This window comes from Cupressus sempervirens, chromosome 3 (genome assembly GCF_028749045.1).
Source record: "Cupressus sempervirens isolate cs-2001-9-10 chromosome 3, ASM2874904v1, whole genome shotgun sequence".
Classification (NCBI taxonomy): Eukaryota; Viridiplantae; Streptophyta; class Pinopsida; order Cupressales; family Cupressaceae; genus Cupressus; species Cupressus sempervirens.
Genome location: NC_143120.1, coordinates 33,278,922 through 33,299,255, shown reverse-complemented (window position 1 = coordinate 33,299,255; position 20,334 = coordinate 33,278,922). Strand labels below are relative to the sequence as shown.

At 35.6% G+C, this 20,334-nt stretch overlaps 1 protein-coding gene across 2 annotated transcripts in view; it reads right to left on the bottom strand.

Annotated features, from left to right (window-relative positions):
- Positions 1-20,334, bottom strand: part of POP2 (Pyridoxal phosphate (PLP)-dependent transferases superfamily protein) — a 269,455-nt gene that overhangs the window by 183,159 nt on the left and 65,962 nt on the right. For both annotated transcript variants that reach the window (XM_089818181.1, XM_089818182.1), the window contains exons 5-6: positions 11,302-11,399; positions 10,739-10,831 (exon numbers count right to left, since the gene is read on the bottom strand). In XM_089818181.1, the coding sequence (XP_089674307.1) occupies positions 10,739-10,831; positions 11,302-11,399 (191 nt within the window). The remainder of the gene's footprint in view (positions 1-10,738; positions 10,832-11,301; positions 11,400-20,334) is intronic.

Sequence of the window (20,334 nt, the reverse complement as noted above, 5' to 3'; positions counted from 1 at the left end):
TCATTTCCACATCTGCAAAGGAGAAGAGCAGCAAGTAAAGGAGTTGTTGGTGAAGGAGTGAACCTTAGTCACAAGGTTCGTCAAATTTTGGCCATGAGGTTCGAAATTCAGCAAACTCCAAAACAGCATAAAAAATTCATTGGAATTCATCTAAGATTCGTGCAAGAATAAAAGGGAAGCAGTTGTTTGTTGTCCTCGTCTAACTCAAACGCCTCTTTGCGCTTTGCGGATGATCTTGAGATGAAATTAAATGTTCCTATTAAGATGATCGATGTTGCACGGGATTTTAAGAAGGTCGTTGTGGTCAAATCCAAAGACCTCTTTTGTTGCCGTCAACATCTCTCAAAAGATCGTGTACACCAAACACGAGCGCTTCCCCACATTCACTAGCACACAACCCTTATGAGAAATTCACCAGCTTGAGTATGCTCGACCAGCGGCCAAATTTTGAAGTCTAGTGTCTATATACCCCAATTAGCACACTTCAAACTAGGGCTTGTCCGTTCATTGATTAATTATTTTAGTGCTAAATATTATTTATTTATATTGTATTTTTATATGTTTAGATAATATTAATTTATATGTTATTAATATTTGTTTTATTCCTATGGTGATATTTATTGTGTTGTTTTGTTTTTTTTATTTTTAATGTTATCAACATTATTATTATTTATATATTGTTTTTATATTTAGATAAAATTTTGTTATAAGATAAATAGTAGTACATATAATTTATCCATTTAAATTACAATATTGTTCTATATAATTTATTTTGAATTTATTACTTATATTTTAAAATAATTAATTTATATAGGCAAATTTTATCTCGAACTTTTTTCGATGTTTTCTGCGTCGTCAAATTTTATCTGAATTTCATAGTTGCTGAAGACGAACTCAAACTCGAACCTTGTGACATAGGAGTGAACAATAGTTGGAGGAGGTTATGGGATCAAACCTATTTGGGTTAGACTCGTAGAACTACCATCTATGATTATGAACAGTTATATATTATTGTGAACTTTCATGTTTATTGTTTAGGAGTTTAGTTATAGTATTTACATTTTAATATTATTATGGACAGCTGATTATGGAGTTGGACTATGTAATGTCCTTTCTCTTTGGGGACATTAAAATATTAAGAAGAGACGTATTTACAATATTAAGTTTGACTATGTGAGCTGGAAATTTATTATAAAAGATCAAATTAATATTCCAAGTGGTCACAAGAGGACAATGAGAGATAAGATGAAAAATCCAGAAAGGAAGTCGAAGGGTCACCGTTGCGAGAATAAAAGGAGAAGAGACCCCTTCCTTTTGGTATGCTTGATTTATTATTTTGATTTTCAGTTCTCTCTTGTGAGAATCATTCTGAAAGCTTCAGCTTTCAGCCAGTATCAAGACGTAGCCCCATATGCAGGCAGGCAGTGGACGCAAACCCATTGTCCATGGAGATATCATTTCAGGTGTCTCGTTTGTGCTTACAAGTTCTTCTCTTGTTTTCCAATCTGACGGTAAAATCTATGTATAAGATTGGATTGTGGTTAGCTGGTTATTGTATTGCTGTTGTATAATACAATAATGTTTTGGAAGTTATCTGGAAGTTGTTGGTTATTATATTGTTGGTATATAATGCAATACTTGCCCCCGGATTGTTGAAAAGTTGTTGGTTTAGTGCTTTTGATTTGTACTGCGTTTTCATATGCTTTAGTCTTTAATATCATTTTGAAAAAAGCAGATTAATTGGAGAGAGTTCTAGTTTTATTTGTTGTTCGTATTTTCCTCTGCATGTGGATGTATTTCTAAATATATTATTTAAGAATGAGTTTGAGCAAATACCTATCCAAGTATCTTTTGTTATTCATATTGCTGATTATTTGTTAAGTGAGTTCATATTCTGAGATTTACATTAAAGGGAAAACGAAAAAAAAATTCGATTCAGGACAGTATAGTGCTGATTGGGTTTATTGCAGTGCTGGTACGGGTCATTTCAGTGGTATCAGAGCTACAAGTCCTGCCATCTTGTGGGTTGAACAAGAAGAAAACCATGAATATATGTCATCTATATGAAATCCTAATAGTTGCTTAATGAGACTAGACTTGTTTCCTGAGAACGAAACCCTTCATTGGAAAAAAGAGGAGTCTAGACGCCAACCTAGCCTCTTCCTATTTGCACTTTAGAAATTGCGATTCTAGAACTAGTTCTTTGCATATTCCAGTGTGGAGAGTTTTGCAGCGGCAAGAAGAAGATGATATTGGTTACTCTCCAAGACAACACGTACAAGTCAGTCAGAGTTTGAGTTTGGGATAAAAACTAAGTAGACTATACATCAGCAAGAGCAGTGTTGTCTGTTGGTTGATTCAAACTCCTATATCCTTCCAGACGAGGATCCATTAATAGTCGGGTTGAGCTAGACATATCTGTAAGTTCCATTGGCAAACAAAACGTGAGCAGTACATATTATAGCGGCGGCATATCCTTTCCGTAAGGGCACTAATCTGTAAGCATAAACCTTTGGGCGTCAGTGGAAGAATAGTGAAGAAGAACATCTATCATGGGTGAATAGGTCAAGTCAGCAAACTTGCACTTGGTATTATTAAGAGACGTGACGTTGGAGTATGAGTCTGGCTGTGATTAATACGTTTTGAAACTCTATTATCAACGTATACATGTTGGTCAAATGACATGAATAAAAAGCTAGTGCCACATTCTGTAATCCCATTAATATACTGTAATGTTGGTCCTGTTAAGATACCGTCAAATAAGGTATTCGCATGAGCAAGCACAATCAGAATGCCCTCCACACTTTCGCCCAATATCTGGCATTCCTATCCTATCGCACTTGAAGATTGGTTAAGGCAACCCATGGTGTAACCTGCGAGCTAGAATTATTATGCTATGGGAGGCTCCCAATATCAGCATTTGATCACGAGATTTATGTAGTTTGTGGGAGTGGCCATCTAGGCTCCACGTTAAGGCGGTGATTTTTACTGAGGAGTAGCTTGCAGCAATATTGCAAAGTTCCTGATCACATGAACAATCAATTTCCGTCAGCAAAACCCGAGTCCAAGCCATCACCTCTATCTTGTCGTTATCACTTGCACAAAGTCTTGACAGTTCCATCTACCTTTGGCAATGGGGATGATGCCCAGAATGGAATGAGTGGTATGAAAGCTTTTGGAAAATGACAATTTTGAGGATGGGGAATTAATCTGAGTAAGTGGAAAGCAGAATCGACAGAAGGCATTATAAAAATATATATAATTGCATGGAAAGCGTTAGAGAAGTAGTATCATGTCTGCTACAAGTTACGAAGATGAGCAAAAATCGAATTGAGCAATGCAACAAGTGTCAACAAGCTAATTTGTCTTTTTTGCGAATTAGTCTGAACGAGTGCAACATTTGTTAGCCAGCAGTATCAAGAAAGGAGGTCCATTCTTAGCTTGCTAAAGATTGGAGGGAAGCCAAACGACTTTGTGGGAGCGAATAAAGCCAAGTCTCCTCTCCTCTACGTGAAAGCATAACTGAAAGACATCTAGGGCACTGAATAGTTCAAGTGTTTGCAGTCGAACGGTTATGAAGTCTTGACAATTGATGTTCTGCAACTCTCGTGTTGATACGAGGAAGTAGAAATGGTATTTACTTAGCAGAAGGAATTCGGTTGCCTTATGAGTTATCGGAAATAATCAGAGGTGTCTCATTGTATCTGCTTAAAACTACATTGAAAACCATCCGGAGTGTTTTGTGACCGAGATTGGAGCCAGTTAAATCTTCGTAATTGTCGACCAGAGTAAGAAGAGTTCTTCTTGTAGAGGCTAAATAGGGAATTTATCAAGTCCAAAGTTAATTGCTGAAGCGTTTCACTGAGTGGGAGCACATCGAGTATAGTCGGCATCAATCTTTGAGAGAAGTTGGGCATTCGAGCAGAACAGTGACATAGTTGTGATGGATAAATTGGTTCAATTCCAGTTATGTTAAATTCAAGGGTGTTTGGAACAGATTTATTTCCTCCTAAAGCATCAATCTAAGTTCTACTAAGAAACGAAACACATCGCTAATGCAATATTGACTGGGTGGACATAGAATAGGTAGTTCTGAATCAAATCGAGTGAAATTGAGCTTTCTTGAAATATAAATCCTATCTACAGCAGTGATAAGGTATTCTTTCTAATTTTTGTATGCTTATACGGCTTTCAGTATACGGTTGAATCAAAGTAAATGAGAATAGGGAATCCATGCTGAAGATAGATTTTTGTAAGTGACTCTGCTTTTATTGAGTGGCACCCGAGATCGGTAAGGAGTTAGAAGACATATGAGTGACCTTACCTATCTTTATGCACATCAGGAATGTTGTTATTTCAGAATATTGTGGTTTAGGCTATAAGCAAGATTACAACTTTCAGCAATGGGAAAAGATTTGGATAAAATCAAGACAGGTACGATAAAGCCACATGAGCAGTTAGTTCATAATTTTGAATCTAATATGAGAGCAGAAACACTCGACATTTATAGAGAGTACAAAAGACTCCCTAACCGAATAATCTTTCATTCCGTGATTATATGGATTTTTATCTCGAGTAGCAAAACAGGACCGCCATGGCAAGAAGAAGGTATCTAGAGTTGGTCCAAGATATCTTTGCAAACGAATAGCACACAGGGGTGTACGAAGAATTTCGGATAGACCAAAATTATCATTTGGATGGTCGTGAAATAGAAGAGCAGACAACTACCAGTGATTTGCAGCCTTCTCGCGATCACGTAGAAGATGTTACACAAGGTGTTGGTTTCTTCGTTGGTGAGTTGGAGGTGAGCTTTGTCAAGTAGAATAATGAAGTAGATTGCACACAAGGTAATAATAGTTTGAGACTTTGGTATGATGAACCATATATTCATGATACTTAGAACATGAATGCACACAAGGTAATAACAGTTTGGGACCTTGGTATCATGAACTATATATTCATGATACTCAAAATATGAATTTAGAGGAACAACCTAAGATGACATTGCAAGACAATGAACGGTTTCAGCAAGAAGATAATGAAATACATGCCTTACAGAATCAACTGAAGGTTAGTAAAGACACGGTTGTAGCATCCTTGGTGCAGCATGACAGTACCCACAAGTTGGTTGAGGAGCTCTATAGGAAGGTCCCAAGGGAAGGGGAAGGTGACTGGCATGTGGCTGATTTACAGAAGGTCAAAACAGCCCTCAAGACTATGAAATCAGATTACTTATATCTATTATCGTACAGGGATTATATTCTTAAGGTTGCTGAGATTTATGCAGCACAGTCCAATAAGGAAAAGGATGAAATTGAGGATCTCAACAGGACGCTTACGTATGTTTGGGAGGCACTGAGTGAAACTCAATCTTCTCTACACGAAGCAGAAAATCAAATCAAGCTCATGGAACACTCTTGGGAACATGAGAATAGAATGAGGCAGGAGTTCTTCCAGGAAGTCATTGACAAACTTGAGAGCATCCAGCAAATGTATGACTTGGATAGCTGCCCCAAATGGTTAAGTACCAAAACTTCATAACACTTTCAGCTTGCCAACAGCCCTTTGTTTGAAGTTGTTGCTGATTGGATGCCCGACAATCCACTTTTTGTGTTAAATGAGGGATCATCTCTTGTGTGCCATGAAGAGGAAGAGTTTGATTTCAGACTTTGGGATCCTGGCTCAGATCCTAGCAGTGAATCCAAATCTCAGCACGGGAATGATGAATCAACTTCTGTTTCTTATCATTTGATCAGCCCCAACATATTTTCCAATTTCACCCCATTCAGGAGTTGGGTGAATTTTCTTCATCATCCTCTGAACAGTTCTCGATGGAGTATTTATGTGAGGCTTGTAGTTAGATTCTCAACATCTTTCATATTCATAGCACCCATGCGCTTGAGAATTCTCCAAGTTTATGCCGACAGTATGAATTTTGATGTCCGTGGGATGGTGATTTCAGCTTTTGAGCAGTTCATTTCCTACATCATCCATTTAGGTCAGGTCTTCACATTCTACTGGATTATACATGGACCCTGGATATATTTCTATCTCATCATAGCAGTGAGGTAGTGTAATAGAGTTTGGGATCCAAGTCTTGGCAGATTGTATCTATGGTTGGACGAGGATTTTTCTATGGTCCTATTCAGTTTGAGGTTGAATATGGTGATGATCAGTGTTGATCAGTTTACAAGCGCAACGTTTCTTCGTAGAGTAATATGGGATTCAAAGATACGATTGACAAGTAGTTTGGAGAGTGGTACCATGCTTCACATTTTGGTCGGGTTTGTTGTCACTTTAGGCTACTGGGTTAACTACAGATTTATATGTGATCTTGGAACATATTGCTTGAGGGCGAGCAATCTCAAGGAGGGGAGATTTGTAATGTCCTTTCTCTTTGGAGACATCAGAAATATTAAGAAGAGACGTATTTACAATATTAAGTTTGACTATGTGAGCTGAAAATTTATTATTAAAGGTCAAATTAATATTCCAAAAGGTCAAACGAGGACAAGGAGAGATAAGACAAAAAATCCAGAAAGGAAGTCGAAGGGTCACTGTTGCTAGAATAAAAGGAGAAGAGACCCCTTCCTTTTGGTATGCTTGATTTATTATTCTGATTTTCAGTTCTCTATTGTAATAGTCATTTCAAAAGCTTCACTTTTCAGCCAATGTGAAGACTTAGCCCCTTGTGCAGGTAGGCAGTGGATGCAAACCCATTGTCCGTGGAGATATCATTTTAGGTGTCTCGTTTGTGCTTACAGGTTCTTCTCTTGTTTTCCAATCTGACGGTAAAATTCGTGTATAAGATTGGATTGTAGTTAGTTGGTTATTGTATTGTTGTTCTATAATATATTAACGTTTTGGAAGTTATCTGGAAGTTGTTGGTTATTATATTGTTGTTGTATAATGCAATACTTGCCACCAGATTGTTGAAAAGTTTCAGGTTTAGTGCTTTTGATTTGTAATGCGTTTTCATATGCTTGAGTCTTTAATATCATTTTGAAAAAGGCAGATTAATTGGAGAGGGTTCAAGTTTTATTTTTTGTTCGTATTTTCATCTGCATGTGGATGTATTTCTGAATATAATATTTAAGAATGAGTTTGAGCAAACATCTATCTAGGTATCTTCTGTTATTCATATTGCTGGTTATTTGTTAAGTGGGTTCGTATTCTGAGATTTACACTAAAGGGAAAACCGAAAAAAATCTGATTTAGGACAGTACAGTGCAGGTTGGGTTTATTGCAGTGCTGGTACGGGTCATTTCAGACTTCTATGTTATTGTTTACTATTTAGTATTTTAGTTATAGATATATAATAGTATGTCTATTATGGTAAAATAATGAATGCGTTTGAGATCATAAATGATCTATACATACAAGTATACACAAGAATGTTTCTATAACAAACAAAAAGAGAGAAATAGAAACATTTTGAATAGAGAGATAATATGGAAACAAAGAAGACTGACCATTCGAAATAGAAGGAAATCCACGGAAGAGAGAGATTTAACTCTAATACCCTCCCTTAATGGTCAATCTAACTTCAAAACAAAAAAGTTGTAGGCAAATCCTCAAAAGGCATAAAAGGAAGACTCGGGCTGATCAATGAACTTTGCATTTTCTGCATTATTGGACTATGGTGGAGACATTTTGTACTTTCATTGTTCAAAAGCAATGCAAGTCCTACATTCTCGGACATGACCAAATTTGTTGCAATAGTTGCATTGGATTCACTTCTTCTTGGAGTTGTCCTAAGATTGAGCAAATGATTGAGATAGGCCTTTATCCTCGTGAAAGTATTGGGCTGAAAATGCTTATTCAAAGGAGGATGAAGGAACATTGCTACCAAACTGTTGTTTCCAACGGTCCTGCTGCACAACTTTCTTGCACAAATCTATAAATTTGAGGTCAACATTAGTTGTAGTAATGTTGAGCATCTCAATAAAGTGCTCATAGGATAGTGGTAGACTTTTCGGATTAATGATCACCATATCCTCTTCCTCTATTGTATGAGCAATGGCCTCAAGCTGATCTCTGATGTCCTTAATCTTTACATGTTCCTATAAGGACATGTGCTCATCCATAATAATAGAGAATAGTTGATTCTTCAGAAAGAAAGCTCCGCTTTTGTCTAGTGTCACGTGGAGATCCTTCAGTGTATTTCAGATCTCTGTAGCTGTCTTGTCGGACGACACTTGAGGCAGTTGATCATTAGAAATTTAAAGCTTAATGAGCATAACCAAATCACAATTACACTCATTAAACTTCTCTTGAATAGCATTAACTGTGGTAGGATGAGTCTCGGTACCCAGAGTACCTCAAATCGAAGGTACTTGAAGATCGTCATCATTCTTTGCTTTCACGTGTTGTAGTTCTTTCTGTTGAATCATTCACTATCGTCACCAAAAAAGCCTCAAATTGACAAAAGACCTCAAAAAATGAAAGGACACTGAGAATAGAACTCAAAAAACCTACAAAGAATCTGAAATTAGATTCAAAATTCACTGGCTTGAAAATTGAGGCATGAAAAATGATACACACAAAAAAAATGGAGACTGACCCAATTGAGATCTGCAAAGACCCACCAAGAATCTACAAAAAGTTTTTAAAATCAAAACGAAAAAAGAGAATTTTGAAAGAAACCCTAGCTATTTTTAAACTAAAAATACAATGCCCAAACTAAATCCCGACGAGCAAAAATGGCCAATCACAAAAGACAGACGTGTTTATGTAGCTAAAAAAAGGATTTGCAAGCATTTTGCTTGCAAAAGAATGGGAATTTTTTTTTTTTAAAGCAAAAAATAGGTCAGCTTTTGGAAGCTATATGTTGCAGAATGGTGACCATAAAAAAAAAAGTCCAAGCACGAGGAGAAATGAGGCCCAGTAAATGTGGCTGCAAAAAAAAAACTTCGCCTAGAGAATGGCGCACAAGCTGAAAAAAATGGCCTCCAATTTGCAGCACAAAAAAGCCTAGACGGATTTTTTTTAAATGAATTCCTACAAAGAAAAAAAAACTTGGAAGACACCCAAGCAAAGGATGTTGAAAATCTTGACACTAAAGGGTCGCGAAGAAATTAAAAATATTTAAAACCTATTCAAAAAATAACTCTGGAAATTTTAATAATGAAACTATTATTTTTCAAAAAAAAAGCTCTGAAACCATATTATGGTAACATAATGAATTTGTTATTAAACGAAGAACATAAATGGTCTATTTGTACAAGTATACACAAGAATGTTTCTATAACAAACAAGGAGAGAAATAGAAACATTTTGAAGAGAGAACAAGAAAGTTTCCATATGTAACCGAAAGAGAATATGAAAACAAAGAAGAGGAGTGACCATTACAAATAGAAGTACACCTACAGAAGAGAGAGAAACTAAAATAAAGAGATTTAACTCTAATAATTTCTATTGTTTACATTTCAATATTTTGTCATTTCATGAATGAAACTTGAAGCCTTTGGGCATTTTTGCTATATGTATGCCACATTTTTACAATGGACTTATTTGAATTTTGTTAATTTTCTATGTATTAAGCTTCTAAAATGTCTATGGTGAATGGTTTATCAATGCTATGATATACATATTTGAAATCTCTCTCTCTATAACTCTCCTACGATTTTAGCAGTCATCCCTTGCCGTCCCCTAAAAATTGGCTCTGAACCGTACCCAGCCCGGAAACACATCCCCGTCCCCTAAAATGTCCTCATCCTTGAAACTCTATGCAGCATAGATGCAAAACTGATGCAGTACTACTGGAACATGGCAACCTGTTGTGGGAGCAATGTTGCTGGGAATGTAAATAAATGGAGTCTAAAAAGCAGATTCCTACATGCTTTTCCTTTACAAACCTTATGTACCCTCTTTGCTTTATGACCCTCTTATGAGGAACAATAAGTGGAGTCAAATCTGATTTGTAACCATGAAATGATATGGCCTACAAAAACAAATAAATTAATCAGTATACTGATAGACCCAGCAGTCAATCTTCTGTTTGTATTTTGATGTGATTTGCAAGCAAATGATTTTTCAGTCTCTTTAAATAGAATGATCACAACACAACAGCATATTCTACAAACATTCAACACATCGGTGAACCTTGGATGAGTTCACTCAAACAGCTAATGTGGTCTTCATCCTCAAAACCTTTAAGGGTGGAAGAGAAGAACAAAGTTAAATCTTCACTAGTTGGGTTTTGATGAAAATATATGGAGTCGACTTTCTTGTCAAACCTTCTTTTTCATACAATTGTTTGGAAATTATAAAATATAATTTTCCCCTACTTTTCATTTTCCACCAAAAGTGACTTTTAATCTTTTATTTTAATATTAGTTTTGGACCCCATTATTAGTCACTTTTATGGTCATTTTTAAATTTCACTTATTTAAACTGGCTGTCCTTGTATAAAAATAATTAATCGAACATAAGTCATCATTTAATATAAGACATTCCTTAGTTCTTTTCCTTATGTTAACCAAAGTTTACAGAGAATATTAAAATAGGCCAAATCTAATTATTGACCTCGACACCATCACCATAAGTGCATAGGAGAAATAATCAGAATTGTGATCTTAATTTTGGAAAAGAGACTTTAATCTAGATTTGCATGAATGATATGCCAAAGTAAAAAAATTATGCAAACAATATATTTTGTGCTTATTAGAACAGCACGTTGAATCAGAAATGATAACTTCAAGGATACAGAACTTAAATTAGAGATGGACTTGTAGACCTGAGTATCATTGGCTTCTGAGCCACTGTTAGTGAAAAAAGCCTTAGCCATTTTTTTTGCCTTGAACATGTCAAGGACCTCTTTAGCGAGAACCTGTAAATTTACAAATTCGAGAGCATAAGTTAGAATATATTATTTGAGGAAGAACAAAGTGATCAATCCATATGTTTATGAATTCATGACAAATAATAAAGATAAAGAAAATCAATGAATATAAATGAAATAACAAATTACTGACTGACCAGAAAAATGGTGAATAGGTAAAAGGAAAAGACCACTAAATCTGAAATGGCAAAATGAAATTTAAGTGGAATTCTATTAAAATACTAGTAAAATACAGATAAAAGGACCTTCAATCCAAACACAATCAAACGTCCGGTCACAGTGCAGATTAACTTAAAAACAAGGGTTGGGTCGTACATAGTACATTAAATCTAAAACATATAGAATAGAATCAAAAAGTCTAAAAAACATAAAATTCAATCCATAAGATTTAATATGTGATATAGAAAAGAACATGGCAAAGGAGTTTTGATTCGAAGGAAAGTAATAAATGTATATACCAGTGAAGGTTCAGTGGTACGGTTCCAAAAAGAGTGATAAAATGGTAATTTATTGAGTTGCGCTGTTGCTGCTGCCACAAGGCGTGGTTCATTTCCACCTGAGAAAGTGAGAAACATCATAGATTAAAATATATTTCTGAACAAACCTGATGAGCAGAGAATGTACTCCAAAAGATGCATAATAAATTTATAAGGTATAAGAAAAGACAATAAAGGCAAAGGTGCCAATTATCTGGCACACTTCAGTATTTCTTTGTCTTAGCCTAAAGCATACAAAAGATAAATGAATAAACTATAGATCACAAAAACACTAAAGAATGTCCATGCAAAAACACAAAACAAAGCTAAAATGATAACTTATGTTCCAAACAAACATCAGTCTTTCAACTTGCTGATTTCATACCAAATAAATGAAGTAAGTTATTGCAGAAAAGGTACTATGCTCTTCAACAGTTGGACTCTTGCAAATGTATTCTTGGAGTCCTATGTAAGTGGCTATTATGCCATTAATAATACTTTTGTTAGTAAGGGTAGAATAATAAATTGTTGTTTCAAAACAATGCCAATTATTGATAGTTGACAAACTTAACCAACCATCTAGTCTACTCGTACCCACGCCAACACAAAGTAAAGGTGAGTGGCTAATGTTGGAGACTCCTATGCTATGAATAGATATATCATTTTGCCATTTATCGAGTTAGATATTCTATGCATTGATGTTCAAATAATTATTCATATTATGCAATATTGTAAAATGGTTACTTCTAAATTACCCTCTACAATCCACTTCGATTTAAGCATTCAACATTTTGGCATTGTTGCCTAAGTTTGAACTTGGAGGTCTAAGGAAGGTGGGATAGGCAGGATAGCGACATAATGGGTCGTACCTTCAATCAACAAATATTGGTAATTGATATTGACATTGAGCACAATAACTAACTGACTAGAGAAGACCAATTTACATAGGACTTGGTTAAAGTGCAGGACATGTCGATTGACAAGTACACACAGGAAAAGGCAAGGGAGAGAGTGGTCTCGACTGACACAGTACGTGCTGAACTCACAGTGAACATCGTTGTGTATGATCTTCTAGGTAGTCTTCCAAGATTATTGGCTTGCACATTGTTGGAAGTTCAAGAACAACGTAAAGAAAGAGGGAGGGAACACATCAGGCAACAAATACTCCAATGGTATGAGAGGAACTGAAGGGAGGAAGAACCCTGTGACACAAGGAGTTACCGCACCTCTGACAACCAAACTTAATGCCCCTTCTGCCAAATGAAGACAAAAGGCATACAAGGAGAGAAACATTGTCCGCCCAAGTACAAACTGCATGAGGTCTCTATGAATTCAATAACAAGATGAGAAACACTATCCGCCCAAGTACAGCTACAATAACTTGTGGAAAGCCCTCTCAATCCTACCAACCGGAGTAACACTCTTATGCACACTAGTGGTGGACCACCACCCACACGGCAAGAGTGGGAAGATATTGCAAGACGGTTATCACTCCAAGACATCTCCTTGGTTCCACAAGGTTTCGATGGCGCAGTTGGGAGAGTGATTCTGTAACAGATAGAACCATCCAAACACTTGAAGGAATTTAGTGGCAAAGAAAATGATCTAGAAGAAGTAGAAACCTATTCGAAAGTACTTAACAAGATATTGGAAAACTTTCCATATATAAAGAGACAAGGAGGGAGGTCAAAACACGAAACTCTTGGAAGGAGAGAATATCAGTACCACTAAGGTGTGCACAACAAAGTTGGAAGGGAAGAGGACTCGTGCATGATTAAGGGTACAAGGGAAGTAAGAGGACGCACAGTAGTAACAGACCCACCTGAATCTAATGACACATAAGGTGTCAATTATGGGAGAAAAATTATGAACAACCCTAACAAGCAAAAACTTCCTGATTTAGTGGGGATGGATTTGTGGATTTATCTCGCCACTGCAACACAGTGTGACCATATGGGAGGCAGGTGGCCAAAATGATGAGGATTATTGGTTGAAAGTGTTTCTAACCACTTTACAAGCTATTTCTATTGATAGGTATACAAAGCTCCCAACAGTAGACAAAACAACTTGGAATGACTTGGAACAAACCTTTGACACAGAAAGACAATTACTTTGTGATAATGATGAGGTTTTAGAGGAAATCTATAATACCAACCAAGGAAAAAATGAGACAATCGAAGCCTACCATTGTAGGCTAAAGGAACGCATAGGTAAACTAGAGAGCCAGCCAACAAACTGTTTGAAGAAGAGATGGCTTATAGACGAATTTACTCCATTCGAGAAAAAAAAAGTGTTACTTCCATCCTCCCACAGGATGTACAATCGAGCCATGGAAATAGAGTGAGAATAAGACATCCAGAGGAAAGCAGATAAGCGATGGCGATAGAATGGACGACGACAGTGAGGGAGAGTCCCAAACAATACAAGCATTCTGAAAGCACATAGTGAGGATGATGAAAGAGATGGGAGCAAAAAACGAAGGAGAACAAGGAAGTGCATTGCACGATGTTTGATGATTGCCCAAAAATCAATGATAAACAGCAATAAAGAATAGACAAAGTAGATACAAGAGACAAAAAATACCCTTAGAAAACCCTTCCAAAATGAAGGGAAAAACCTAGCCACACAACAAAATGTCTCTTTTATGAATAATAAAATGTTCAAGTGTACAATGCAATTCGCTTGATGGGATATATATAACAAATAGAAAGACTTCACATTACAACCGAAGGTCTTTTCAATTTCCCAAAAACACAACTCTTTATTTTCAAATACAACTCTTTGTTTTTTCATGACTCAAAGCATGTAGTAGGGCACGTGTCTTTATGTTTAATATTAAAATTTATCATAAATTTCCATTAGGCTGAAGGTAACCATAATGATATTAATGCCCATGGATAAAGATATCTATCGCAGCTACAAACTCCAACACTCCCTCTTAGTGAGAGAGAGAGATCTTTAGTTGAACAAACACACAAGGCTACAACCAAAATGTCAATGATAAAATCTAATCACAAAAATTCATAGAATCACTCAACATAAACATGCAAGAAACACAACCAGCTTTCATCATAGACTCTCTCAATGTGATGTTGTCATGGAATCTCTCAACATGACACTACGAGAACAATTTGTTAATAATCATAAAATCACTCAACATGATAGATTTGTAACAATTACTCATAATCATAGAATCACTCAATATGATAGATGGAGATATTTATTCATAACTAATAATCATGGAATCACTTAACATGAAAAATCACAATCAACTTTCATTAGGGACTCACTCAACGTAATGTTGTCATGGAATCTCTCAACATCACAAGTTAATAAGGTTTACAACCAACATTTTGTCATGGACCCTCTCAACGTGAGTTACAACTCCCACCATAGAATCTTTCAATGTGATGACATCATGGACTCTCTACATGATTTTCACCATGAATCTATCATAAGTGAAAGAGATGAGGTAATTCCATATGAATAATAACTCATAAAATCACAGTTGAAACTCTTTTCCAACAAGATTATCAAATTTTACAACTACCACAAGCAATAGCGTGTATAAGAAAAAATAGGGATACTATAAAGACTCCCTCTGAAATTGAACATCTCCCTCTAAAGATCATTGTTGTTGCATCTTGCAACCAATAGAGATATCAACTTATCATATAATCAAGGACTACTTTGATCAATGCAATGATAGCATCTTCCCTTTGAGACTGAATCTCTCCCTCTAAATGTAAAGGAATCATCTCATTGTTTCATCCTATAACAAAGAGAGATAAAATAACTCATCAAAAAAATATAGAGAGAGATCAATGTTAAAGGCAACCACAAATCCATAATCAAAATATCGTCACTAAATAGTTATCTCTTCTGTTTAGACAAGAAAATCAAATTTGTTTGCTCCTCTCCAAACAATCAAAGTCTTTGTTTCCATTCTTCTAACTAATTCCAAATCAATCACCATCAATCTTTGATTTCTCAGGCTTATTCTAGTTCTTTTCGAGCTCTGTGTGCTCTACGCATATTGCTATGTGTTGCACCAGCGATCTCTTATCCACTACGGGTATAGTCAAAAGATCTTGATGTTCAAGGTTTCGCAAGCCATTCAAATATTTGCAACAAGGTCGATTCACCTTGCCCACTTTGACTTTGACTTCGAGCGACATCGAGCCCATTCACTTGGCCCATCAACATTGAATTTGCCTCAATATTCGACAAAGAATTTTGTCCAAGCATACACCAAGTCATCTACATGACATTCAAGTTTAGGTCGCTAACTATGCTTCTCTCACCGTCGCCTTAATTTTCACATTAAGAATAGACTAACCTGTACCAAGCTTCACCGCATCCAACATTTTCGTGTTGCTTTCGTCAATTCTCTTCTCAGCACACAACCAGAGCCATTTTAGAGGTCGAAATTAGTATACACCAGACTAAAACCCAATATAACTTGAAAGTGGAAAGGAAGAATGAATCGATAAATGCTCTACAAGAATGTCAAACAGACTTTCATGCATTGCTAAAAAAGAAAATAAAGCTATCATACAAGCAATGCTTATAGCACGAGAAGACGACTATCTGACAACTCAAAATTCAACTTATGACAACGCATACCACACCTGACGCGGCAAAAATAAAAAAACTTAATATTCAAGATATTAATAACAATTTGAAATAGCATAGTCTTGAAAGAAACTGACAATGCTTGGAAAACCTGACGTGCCACAAGATAGTAATAAAACTAACACATAAAATAGATGGCAAAATATGTATACAGAAACGATGATAAAGGGATGCCATATGAACTTCCAACAGGGACACGACTATCTAAATATCTGCGAAGAAAGACTAGGCTGAAGGTAGACAAGGAGAAAATTTCAGAAATTATTGAGACAAGTCCACAATAGATGTGTTAGGTGGATATTTTGCAACCGACAGTTCATGCAAATTTAGTTGCAAAATAGTTGGACCAACCACAAAATGTGAGACAGGGTCTCTCCTACCTTTAAGAGAAGGCTCCCCCTTCTCACCATTCCTTGGATCAAATCAAGATAAGCAAGAAGTTTAAGAGATGCATTATAGCGTGTTCGTATTATTCTTTCCTCTTTTTTCAAAAGATAATCTACTTACTCATGGAGTGGGTAATGAACAAGTTGGATCTCTTACACTACACTATCTAAAAGCTGGAAACAGTGATATAGATACCAAACACCAACTTAAAGGCTGATTGAGATTGTATTGACTTAGATCTATGTCTAGTTTAATATATTCTATAAGAAAAATCTCGACCATTGGGGCACACAAACTTCTAGAAGTAGAGAGTTTCAAACTATTTGTGTGAATTTGAGACAATAATATAAGCTAAAATCACAGCTTGTAGTCTATTTATTACCATAATTTCTCCTAGTCACAACTTCGGCTCCAATTGTTTCTTATATTCACTATGCTCTTTTAAACATCCAATAACAACATGAATGAAAGGTAATAGGAAGAATCCACTGTCACAACTTCCAATTTGTTCTATCACAATTGTTTTCAGTCACAGCTTCGAATCCAAATGCTTCTTTCTAATCACTTTTCTTTCACATTTGTACTACACAAGCACAGTTGTGCTTGCACAAGTTTGGCAGAGAATAAAAGATGTTTTTTACAATGGGAGGGGCACTCCTTTATATAGGAAAAAGGAGTGAGAGCAAAGTGGAGAAAAATGTGGAAGGAACTCAACCACCTTAATTAAGTCAAAACATGAAAGCAGATTTATCGGATAACATGACTAAAGGTTCGTGTAATCGGATTACATGCAATCGGATTACACGTAATCTATCTTCTACAACTACAAAGTTGAAAATGAGAAGAAACTAAAAGAAAAAAATGGAGAAAGTTGAATCGATATCAAAGATTATCAAGAACAACCTTATATTTGGTGATACAATCATGGATGATCATAGGATCGAGAGTTCTTGTACTTCATGCCACTACATTCTCTCTGATAACCATGGTGGTGCATCTTTTGATAGCCTTTTGATTCTCTTTGATGAATTGTCGATTGTCATTTGAAAACTTAATGTAGTCAAGCTGTGCTCATTCCACAATTGTTGTGATTTCCCTTTGTTAGATTTGCACATTTTGAATTGTCCAGTGTTTTGAAGACCTGCTCAATGATGTTCGGATGTAAACTCGGACCAACTTTCCCATCGACATCTTTAGCTGATTTTTATTTTTATTTATTTTTAAACAAATACCTTGCGCATTCCCACATGAACTCAAGTTCCAAGGCTGCCATTGGGAAAGTGGAGACCAAATGAATATTCCTTCTTTTCATATAAAGCATATCTTCTTGATAGGATGTCTCTATTCTTTGAAGAAAATTTTGACTTGAAGAGTTCATTGCAACATGAGAATTCCAAATAATAAAAACATTATATGATGAGATTAGATCTAGCAAAGCTTTGGGGTTCAAATTATAATGTCGGATCTAAGAAAGATAGGTGTTTGAAGTATGGATTAGATAATTATTGAGCACATTTGAAGGGCGAAAATGAATGGAACAGCTTGTATTTTGGGCAACAGTGGCCAAAATCGGGGTTTGGATAGTGGATTGCATGTGGGCAAAATGAGGCTTTTGTTTTGGATGGCCAAAAATGCAATGAGAGATTTGGTATTTAAAATATGTGGGTATTACCAAAACCAAGTTTATGACATGCAATTATATGTGGTAAAAATTCATCGTTTTTACTTGATGTAAATATGTAATCGGGTTTGGAGAATGCAGTTGCATATGTAGGAATAAGGAGTTCGGATGTATTTGGAAAATGGATTGAACATGGAAGATGAAAGCATGGAAATGCACTTGCATTCTTAGGGGAAAATCTCCATCTTTGCTCGAAAAACAATCGAAAACAAGCAACAAAATATATACAAAAACTTGAAAACAAATGAAAGACCTACATCTTGCTTTGACTCAAACTTTGACAAACTCCAAAACTTCACTTTCCATGCAATTTTGTTTTTGAAGTTGAAGGGCTTTTATATTTGCGACAAAATGAAGGTTTCAAACTTATTTAATAACTTGATGCAAAAAACTAGGGCTGCATTCAAACAAATGGATAATAAAGAGCCAAACAACACAGCAAATTAGCAAAACAAGCAAGAAATGCAAGCAAAATTGAATTCTCACACTAACTTGGAGAGCAATTAACAAAATTTGGAAGATGAAGTTAGGATGAACTTGTTCTCTCCAAAATCAGGTTCTCGAAGTGTCTTTGCATACAATGACCAAATGCCATTGAAATATTCAGGCCTTAGCTTCAAATCGGGTTTAGAAGATGCAAATGCATGTGGTAAACCTTGCAAATGTTGTTGCAAATGCAATCCCAGGTGCAAAACGCGCTTGCTTAAGGATTTCAATGTTTGAAAATGTTTCCTTTGGAGTATCATGGTCTCCAACTTGTATTGCATGTACATGTATTTGATGCAAATGCTTCAAGAGTTCCTGTAAAAACTTGGTCTAAACGCCCTTTAAGATGGTCTTTTTTGCTTTAGAATGCGCAAAATCAGGTTTAGAAAGCCCAAACGCATGGTTTAAATGGGCAAGACAGGTACCTATAACTCATGTTGCAAATGAAATCAGGTTCTCCAAGAGCAAGTGCATGTGACGTTTTTTATGCAAATACATTCCTTCAAGGTAAATCAGGTTTGTAGAAGGCTTTTGCATGACACATTTTTACCTCATAAGCCAAAAACGGGTTTAGAGAAGGCTTTTGCATGTAACTCATATGCATTGGCAATGTACAAGGCCAAACATTTTTCTTCAAGGAGCAAAACCGAGGTCTCCAAGCCCTTTTATATGTCATGTATTTGCACATTAAGCAAAATCTAGTTCTCCCGCCTCAAACACATGTTTAAAATGATCAATGCAAATACATGTAGTTGACTTGGAAGCCAAAATCGAGTTCTCTAGATGCATTTACATGTAGCGTTTTTGGATGCAAGTGCATAATTAGGTTTAGAAACCTCAAATGCAAGTTCTAAATGTGTAATGTTAAGACATAAAACTCATATATAGACCAAAATTGGGTTTAGAAGAGCCCACTGCATGTCACGTTTTCATACCTTGCATTTACATGTCATGCCTTTACATGTGTTTTGACCAAAACTCCACTTCTTTGGAAAATTAGGTTCTCTAGAAGTGATTGCATACTTAAAATATGCAATGCATTTACATGCATTTGGATGTCCATGCCAAAATCGGGTTCTCTTGGATGCATTACATGTATTTCTCTTCAAAATGAACATGTAATGGAGTTGTATCACTTGAGTTTTCTAATTAGCACATGTCTATTTGAAAATATCACTTAAAGGGGTCAAAAACATATTTATACTATAAATTTTACATAGTATGTGTAAATATGTTCAAAAAGTGACATTTCACTTAAATTTCTTAAAATAAAACATTATAGTAAATCTCAAAATCAAATTATATCATAAAGTGCATAAAGTCATTTAAGTGATAAATTAAAAACCAACTCTATTACGATAATAGATAGTTTCTATTATCTTTGTTTAGCATCTAATGGTTATCTTATTAAGATATTATCTCCTTAGTTAAATACTTTCTATAATGGTCAACTACTTGTTTGTAGTCCGTCTTTCAGTCTAGATAGGAATGTTTCCTATCCTGTCTTCAGTTTTGTTTCTATTTTCGTCTTCAGTCTACGCTATTTCTTTTAGAAACAACGTCCTTGTAATTCTTTATAAGGAACACATTTGTTACTCTGTTAATCAATCAATCATCCGAAAATCCGTTAATCTGCCAATTCTTGAATCTTGTAACATATCTATTGTAATCTTCTGTAAATATTAGAATGTTTCTAATATTTAGTTTTCAATTTCTAGAATAGAATGTTTCTATTCTTTACAATTGTTTCTTAAAGAAACATCGTTCAGTCCCTTGTATAAATTGATCTCTTGATCGCTATTAATAACAAGCAAATATTTTCCAAT